This window comes from Cyprinodon variegatus, unplaced genomic scaffold (assembly GCF_000732505.1).
Source record: "Cyprinodon variegatus isolate N-32 unplaced genomic scaffold, C_variegatus-1.0 Scaffold882, whole genome shotgun sequence".
Lineage (NCBI taxonomy): Eukaryota > Metazoa > Chordata > Actinopteri > Cyprinodontiformes > Cyprinodontidae > Cyprinodon > Cyprinodon variegatus.
Window position 1 is genome coordinate 306517 of NW_015151335.1, and position 9122 is coordinate 315638.

General features: G+C 39.8%; 1 protein-coding gene across 1 annotated transcript; it reads left to right on the top strand.

Annotated features, from left to right (window-relative positions):
* Positions 1-5786: 5786 nt before the first annotated feature.
* LOC107099537 (olfactory receptor 51V1-like) lies at positions 5787-7043 on the top strand. The gene has a single exon (XM_015397697.1). The coding sequence runs from the start codon at positions 5787-5789 to the stop codon at positions 6711-6713; it is 927 nt and encodes a 308-aa protein (XP_015253183.1). The 3' UTR covers positions 6714-7043.
* Positions 7044-9122: the final 2079 nt, after the last annotated feature.

Genomic DNA, 9122 nt, shown 5'->3' on the forward strand with positions numbered 1-9122 from the left:
AGTATTCATATTCCGTGAACATTTTCCCATTTTGTGATTTTACTATGAAAAAAGTTCTACTTATTTTATTGAACGTTTATACGACAGATCAACTCAAAGTAGGGCATTACTGCAGTGGGTTACTAAAGCTTGTCACTTAAAAAATATGAAAACAATATAAAAGGTCTATCAATTTAAAAAAAGCTAACTTTTGTTGTCTTTTTTTTTCATTTATTATAAACGTACACGTTAAATAGGTTTTACCCTTCCCAATAATCAGTAGAAAGGTCTCTACTGACCACAGAAAAATCTGGAATTTCTTCTCAATTCTTGATCTCTTTTTTGCACACTGGGTCCAAATCTTTGAGGTTCCAAAGCCTCTTTGCCATCAACTTAGTAATTAGTACCAACAAAATTTTTACCATCTTATTCAAGGCTCGAATTCACCTAAAACGTTAATATTCCTTCCTAATCAGAAGAAACTTTCTGAAAAAATTAACTGCTTATACTTTTATTACGATTAATTCATGGGCTTTACTGTATCTAAAAAATAAACAAAAGTAACTGTATATATTAGATACAGTATCTATTAGATACAGTTACTTTTGTAACCGCTTGCAAATGCTTCCCGGTCATAGCAATTCTGACTGGAGCCGGCTGCCTTTGTTCCTGAGTGAGCATAGAGTATCATGGGGTAATTGGAGACAAGAAATTTCTCTGTCCTCTCTGAGTCATCTGAACCACAGAACCTTGTTGTATGGGAGGCAAACCTGCTGATAAAGCTTGGTTTATACTTGCTTCATTGAACAGGGTACGAGGGTTCACCAGTCAAAAGTGACGAAATCATGCCATCTTATGGCATGTTGTTACTTTTTATTCAGTGACTGAAAACAGCATACAGGGATGAGTACATTGGACGAGCTTGTGGTACAAACAAAGATTTAAGTTTTGTTCCATCACATACAGCATAAATAAAGTCTGAAACAACTATCCATGGTATGTAATGCATTTAAAAAAAAAGGTATGTATGGGCTTCACAGGCAGGCTGACTTCCACATTGTCATGTCTGTGGCCGTTTCCGAACATCCGCCCTATGCCCTAGATCCCTCAATACCTATGTAGTGCGTGGACTATATATTTCCCCTCATCTGGCAAACCACAAGTGTTGCACACCTTTGTGTTTGTTGAAATGGGAAATTTATTTCCATCAGTTTTCCTGATTTTCCTCTTGCTTTCTTTTCCGTTTTTGGTAGGTTAGTGGATCCTAGTTATTTATATTAAAAAGAATAATAGCTTGTAACAAGAAGTTGTTCATATTTTAATAAATGTCAAAATAGACCAACTGTAATTGTCAGTAGTTCTTCAATTTGATCTGCTTTCTCCATTGCTGAACTATTCAAGTTATAAGGGTGATTATATGGAGACATTTGATATTATTTTTATTGGTTTGGTGCATGGGGAGAACATACCAACTCCATGCAGAAAGACCCTGTGTCATAATCCTGGCACTGGTGGCTGATTGCTCATTTCATCCACCTGTTTAACTCTGCCCGGTTTCTCATTACTGCTAATCTGTTCCACCTGTTTCCAGCTCCTATTTATGCTGCTTGCTTTCCAGCTACCGGTGCCAGATTATTCAAGCTGTTCAGTGTGAGTAACTCTTGCGTTCTGATCTTTCTTCTGATTGTCTGATTCTGACCTGTTTCTGCCCTGTGGATCCTGAGTTTTGCTTTACCCCTGTCTACTCTGTTGATCTGCTCTGTTCTGGGCTTATTCTTGGATTCTACTGGCTTACCGAACCTGGACTGTTCTTCTGACCTCTGCTTGGATTCCCCATCAGTACCTCATTGGCTCTCTGATCTTCTGGTCCAAGAACTTGGTTCTTCTATGACTTCGGCTTTGGATATTCCCTACTCTCTGCTGGAGCTCTCCTAGAGAGATTTATGGGAAATGGAGGCATTCAGGGCAAGCTTTACCATCAGAGCTGCTTATGATGTTTTTCCGACACCTGAAAACCTAAGCCAATGGTATGGCGATGACCCCACATGCTCCTTGTGCCCAAGCCCAGCAACACTGAAGCACATCTTAGTGGGATGCAAGACCAGCCTTACCCAAGGTCGCTATACCTGGCGACACAACCAGGTGCTCAGCAGTCTTTCAGCTGTGCTGGAATGCCAGAGGATGAGTGCAAATGCAATTTTTGCACACTTTTTGTTTGAGACGGTCAAGCCAGCTTCACCATCACCAGTATTGCTGACATCGGGCAGCTGGGCAGAGCACAGGAATGGAAAATGCCGGAGAGCCTGAACAAAAACTTGTGCTTTCCACCGGAAATTTCATCCACCAACCTGCGTCCAGACCTCATTCTGTGATGTCCCTCCCTCAAGCTGGTGTACATCATTGAGCTCATGGTACCCTGGGAGGGTGCCGTATAGGAAGCCTTTGAGCGGAAGAAGCTGAGATACACCAGTCTAGCAGCAGTGGCCTGACAACAAGGATGGAACGTGAAGTTACGCCTGGTGGAAGTAGGCTGCAGGGGATTCATGGACACCTCAACATCTAGGCCACTGAGGGAGATGGGGGTGCGAGGGAAAAGTCCACAGGTAGGCAATCAAGGACCTCTCTAAGGCCGCTGAAAAGGGCAGCCAGTGGCTGTGGACCAGGAGGAAGGACCTGGCCTGGGGCTCAAAGGGGTGATGGTTGGTGTGAGTGAACCTGGGATTCTGGGATTCACTGCTGAACCCTCTGGAGGAGTTGTGGGCCTATCAGTGAAACACCCAAGAAGGAGGGTGCCCACTTGAGAACCCAAGGCATGCCATCACCCACTTGATGACCACAGGGTCTCATCGGTGCCTTAGGCATCTATTGGGATAACAACATCTTGTCCTACTCAACAGATCTGGACACTGTTGCTCCTCGGCGTTGGCTGACATCAGCTCTCCTCATCACCCAGAATTCAGGGGGCAGGGGCCGCCTCTAGCAGAGGACATTCTCCCTCTTGGATTCATCTCCTTCCTCTGGGATCAGACTGAACTTAGAACCAAGGTCATGACTATTGCTTTAGTAGGTGTCAGCCCTTTATTCTTAGTCACTGACCTGAGTTTCTGTTCCTACAGAGGATCCAGTTTATCCATTCCAGCTGACGAGCAGCCGCACACTGTTAGTGACATAAAGACTTTTTGAACTTATTCAGATCTGTCTGTTTTTAATATTGGATCCAAGGTTTTGAGATTTTGACACCCTTGGCTGGGAATCAAACGCATAATCTCTTTCTGCAAGGTAACAGTGCAACAGCTTGTACCACTGTTGCACTCCTCTCTTACCAAGTTCCAAGAAGTGATAAGAAAAACAAAACAATTAATGTAACATATCATTACATTGTGCTTAAAAAATGCTTCTTTTTAATGCTCCCCACAAAAAGGCCTACTGATCCCTGGGCAAATTTTTAGTCATCCACATCATGGCAACCAAGAAATTACATTACATTACATTTACAGAATGCAAATGAAACAAGAAGTTAGCAATTTCTCTAGATATTTTTCTAAATTGCCATGTGGATTGCCTTTGCATAATGACTAGGAAGCCCAGAGGTATGGTGTTTAAGTGAGTTCTACATGCACGTCTTAACTTAGATGGTGTTGTGATATTTTACCAGTAGATTATGAATAATAATGTAATTAAATAACAATGTAATTAATATCTTGAGATGACCGAAACGTTCGCTGTATGACTAATCCATTTAAGACATTTAAACTGCCTTGACTTGAAATCGCTAAGGATGCTGCTCCTGCTGAAGATAAACCAGGAGTGTTTGTGATGTTACAACTGAGTTTAATGGTTTGAGTGAATATTGATTGCCAGCTAATTAAATCTCTGCAAAGTGGGGTGGCTCCCTGCTCACAGAACGAAGGGTCGGGGGAAAAAGTGGGTGAATCTATTCCTGCTTTAGAGAGGTTTGATAGACAGGGTGCCAAGGGAGCTCCTCCTCAGGCGACCACAGAGCTGAGTGTTGGTGTGAAGGCGCAGGGAAGGTTTGGTAGTACAATGCCTAGTTCCACTAAACAGAACAGCTTCAGAATTGAGAGGATGAAGGACCTGAGTGGCATTCATAATTTAGGTTAAAGAGCAGCACTGGGGCCTGACCTAATTCGAAGTACCATCTGCTATGAAACACCCTTGTTACGATGGTAGCAGGACAGCCAACTATGGGACTCTGGTCAGAGTCATCGCACTGAGCCGCAGCCATAGCCTAGAGCAGGGGTCACCAACCTTTTTAGGGTGAGGGCCACTTCAAGGGTACCGAGACGTAGGAAGGGCAACCATTACTGACCCATGAGATGCAAGGGTTAGCGTTAGCCTAAAGTTTGTTCATTATCAACATATTTTTATTGTTTCTGTTAATTTCTAAGTTTATTTAGACATTGTCATTTTGAAATCTCTATAAATGATTAAAAAGAACAGCAACAGAATAAAATAAAATTTCAAACTTAGCCCACTGGTGGGTTGTTCTTTATTTAGAAGACTCTGAGGGCCCCCCATGGGGTCCTTGAGGGCACCTTGGTGCCCACGGGCACCGCGTTGGTGACCCCTGGCCTAGAGGCTATAGAGCAACAGATCCAGAAGTGTACCATGAATGGTTTCAGAGGCCTTCTAGGAGGTCAGAGCGGAAGTTTCCATCCTACTGGGATAGCTGCTGGCTACACTTGTCAGACGAGAATTTGGATGGCCCGACTCCAACCCTAGAACTGGGACTACGAATATGGCAACTTGAATCCCTTGCCCAAGACATTAAGCGTTTTGACCCCAGTAACACTGAATCCACCATTGATGACTACCTTAGAGAGGTAGAACGCTGTCTCATAGACTTGCCTAATCCCTCTTTAGGTAAGTCACAAGTAGAATCTGGAAAACCACTTCAAGAAGTGTTCGTGTGTTCATGGAGAGCCTTCAGCCTTCTATTTGAGACTGCTATTTTTCTCTTTGCCAGGCTTTGATAGAGGAATACTAGGTGCACCACTGACCCAGCTTATGTGATGTTCGGGGACCTTGGCATCTAGCAGAAAAATAATTAACAGCCAAAAGAATATTACCGTCTTTACAAGCTGCCTATTTTCAGGGGCGAAATGCTCTTGGTTGGGAGGAAAACCACAATCTTCCTCCACAATCTTCATGAGAGCATTAGGGATGAAGTCACAGATAGCAGATAACATGTGTCCATCCTAGCAAGGGAACAGATAGCGAGAACAGGGTTGGTTATGGAGTCAGATATGTGGTGGATAACGTTTTGTTCATTGAAAGGTTTTATCTGTACGATTGGGCTTGGCTGACATCTAAGCACAGATTCCAGTATCTCTGTCGTGAGGGGACTATGAATATGATATTCGTGACAAGAGTACTGCTACTGAAGCTCCTTGTAAATGTTATTATCAACCAGAACTGTAGTGATAAGTTCTGCATCCATTTTTTGCCTGCTTTGTGTTTCAAATTTTATGTCTGCTAGGCGACAGTGCTTATGGGCAGTGAAAGCCAGAGAAGGCTGGACAAGTTTAAATCCATACCTAAAACTCTTCTGGCCTCTTTATTTTCCTGGACCTTGAAGGACCCAGTCCAAACAGACTGGATCCTTGGAGGATGCAGCCTCTGAATCAAACACACCCTATGAATGATGATGCCTCATTAGAGTAAGGGGCGTTCCAAACCTGCAGATGTGTTAACTGTGTTCTGATCAGGGCAAATTAAGAAATACTTGATCTATGAGTTAGGTGAAGTCTTGCTCTCTGAAAAGCTTCCCCGCATTTAAGATTGACATGACTAACAACAGCTCTGTTGATGGTAAATCCTTCATCCGCAAGATTAATGATAAGGTGATAATTGTACAAATTTTGGTGGTAATTTTTCTATGCATTAACTTTGTGTTAATTACAACTTTTTTTATGAAGGAAATCTTCTACACAAACATGCGCTACATTTTATTTGCCAACACACTTTTTTGTGATTGCACTAATTTAGTAATCACAAATATTTTGCTGAACTTAAGCTATTTTGCTGTTCCTATACCATTATGGCTCTGCATTATCCTCTTCATTGTATCATCTTTGTGTAATTTTGTCACTCCATTGACTCTGACAGCAATGAGCCTGGAGCGCTACGTGGCTATTTGCAAACCACTGTCTCATGCAGAGCTCATTACCTCAAGCAGAGCCCTGCAGGGCATTCTCCTGATTAACTGTCTCAGCATTATACCCTTTATTGTAATCCTTTTATTGTTTTTCTCTTCAGTCAGTTTAAGCCTGTTAAAACATTTTGTTGTCTGCTCTGTAGAAATGTTTATTTTGTACAGATGGCAGAGTGATGTTAGGTCTGCAATTAGTCAGCTTTACTTCCTGATCATGTGCATCCTCATTGCCTTTTCATATATTCAGATAATGAAAGTTGCCAAAGCTGCATCGGGAGAGAATAAAGAGTCGGTGCGCAAAGGACTCAGAACAGTAATTCTACATGCTTTTCAGCTCTTGCTCTGTCTTATGCAGTTGTGGACCCCCTTCATTGAAGCTGCCATAATTCAGATTAATTTGAGCCTGTTTGTAAACATTAGATACCTTAACTATATATTTTTTAATCTTGCTCCACGATGTTTAAGTCCTCTGATCTATGGACTCAGGGACGAGGCCTTTCTACTGGCACTGAAACACAAGGTGTTTGGTTGCCCATTCAAGAACAATTTGAAACTCTAGTTCTTAAGCATTGACATTGAAACATTATTATTGACCTGTAGAAACATCAAGCCTTTGTATGCCTACAGATGTACTGTATTTTTTTTAAGTTTTACTATATCATTTGAACATACTTTAACCAATGTACTCAGAACAGATACTCTAAAAAGGAAGAAATAGTGAACATGGTTAGAAAAAGCATAATAGCTATTTTTTTTACTTTGTGATGTTTGTCGTAATGTGAGCTTAATACCTTTATAGTTCAGAGTAAGAGATGTCAGCTGCTTACATTTTTTAAATGCAGGTCATTAGTTTTTCTTATATCAGTGACAAAAAACTAACTTGTTTCATTTTTCCTAATGTCTAATTGGTGAGCACTACTAGTAATATAATAGAAAAGATAAATATCGTATTTGCACAATTATCTGAGTAATTATGTTTGAAAATGATAAGAAATGAAAAAAAATGTAGAAACAATAAGATGTATGAGATGAAAATGTTTCCAGCAGGTGAGTTATCTGTGTTGCTTTAGGACCCAATGTTAATAAGGAAGCTTATGCTAATAATCAATAAATCATAGAAATGCTTGGTTCTCCTGTGTGGACAGGAGAACGAGTCTCAACCCCAAAATGTTCTCATTTAAACAATGTTATCTTAACCTTTTTTAACATCTGGTGGTTGTACATAAACCATATATGCAATTATGTGTCAAAGAGTTGAAAGCGAAGAAAAAGTTAAGGAAAGAAAGAGGAAAAAGAAAAAAATTAAATCTTCTGAGGTGACACTTTTTAAAGTTCCATGCATAACAGTTTAAATACATTCAGCAATTTTTGGAAAAAAAAGTTGTAATTGCTTAAATAACATAATGTACATATGTTTAGTTTTTTGGTGCTGTGGCTATAAATCTGATAATGTCTGGAAATTATGGTGTGATAACTGAAGCTTCAGTTAAGTGAGTAGGCTCCTAATTTGCATTGTTTCAAGTACATTTTTTTTTCTTCTGTTGTAATGTACCTTCATTTGCTAATTAAAAACCTGAATTTCCCCACTGTGGGACAATAAAGTATTATTATGTGTATTTTGGCTGATTTCTTTTGTTCAGACCCCCCCCACACACACACACACATTTTTTTAAAGTAATTTTTCTGACTTTATTTTATAAAAGCTTCACTGTTTATTATAATGGCACAATTTGACAAATCAAATTCTTATCTATTAAAAATCGATAGGGATGTTCGATATGGATGTTCAGTTTTTTAGGGCTAATAATATTTATGATCTAATAACATAAATGTGTGCAAATTTGACAAAACAATTTTGGATTCCAAGAACGGAGCAAGAAGGGGGCCAGTGGTGACCATGGCTAACCATAGTCGATCATTGGCCACCCCTACCACAGTTTCTTTGCTGTTCCCCTTGAAGCATAAATGGCAATGGTCGGTACATTTCTTTTTAGCAGGACGTATGACTTTTAACATGTTATAATTATGCTATTGATTTTATTCATAAGTGTTTTAAAGCGATGTTTGGTTTTACATTTTGATTTTACCCTTCTATGATGATTTTACCTGTAGCAATTTAAGATTTTTTTTTAATGTAAAGTGCATTACAAATAAAATGTATTATTATTATTATTACTTATATAGCACTTTTTCAATTCAGGAGACTTGATCAAAAACTACATTCAGTCATTCACCCTCTTCATGCACACACTCATGATGGCAAGCCACATTTTAGCAACAGCTATGATCCTTCAGTCAGGGTTGGGATAACTGACAGAAGCAAGGCTGTTGTACACAGGAGCTACCAGGCCCTCTGACCACCATGAGTAGGTAATGCGGGTGAATGGTCTTGCCCAACGACATCGAAAGCTGGAGCAGGTCAAACTCCTGCGTCTTACAACACTGTCTTCCCACATACTTCTACGACCTCCAGAAAAAGCTGTTCACCTCTAAAACAGAGTGCGGCAGAAGTGATGATCTCAGGTGAAATGTTCTAACCAGCTTGATTTTTCAGTTGTTAGTTTATTAAAAACAAACTGAAAACAAAATGAGAGTAATAATTTAACTGTTGACATAAAATTACTAAAGTTAAATATACCATAAACAGAATTCACCCTCTTTTCTAGTACTATTTTTTATGATTTACAGAAATGAGGGGATGTTTTGTTCCTCTGCAGTTATCAAGAAGTCTTCTTTAAAATGAGCAATAAAGAACCCCTGCTCAATCCATTCATTGTGTATATTTCAACCAATTTAGACAATATACATGGATAAATATTTATGTAGAATTAGGTAGTGAAGGCTTTGTAAAAATCTAGCCTGTGTCATTGATTTATTTGTTAAAGATGGATGTTTTGCTCATTCACTTTCCTGCTGGTACAGTGTGATTAGACTCACCCTTAACTTGTTTTAGTGCTGATCAGTTTTT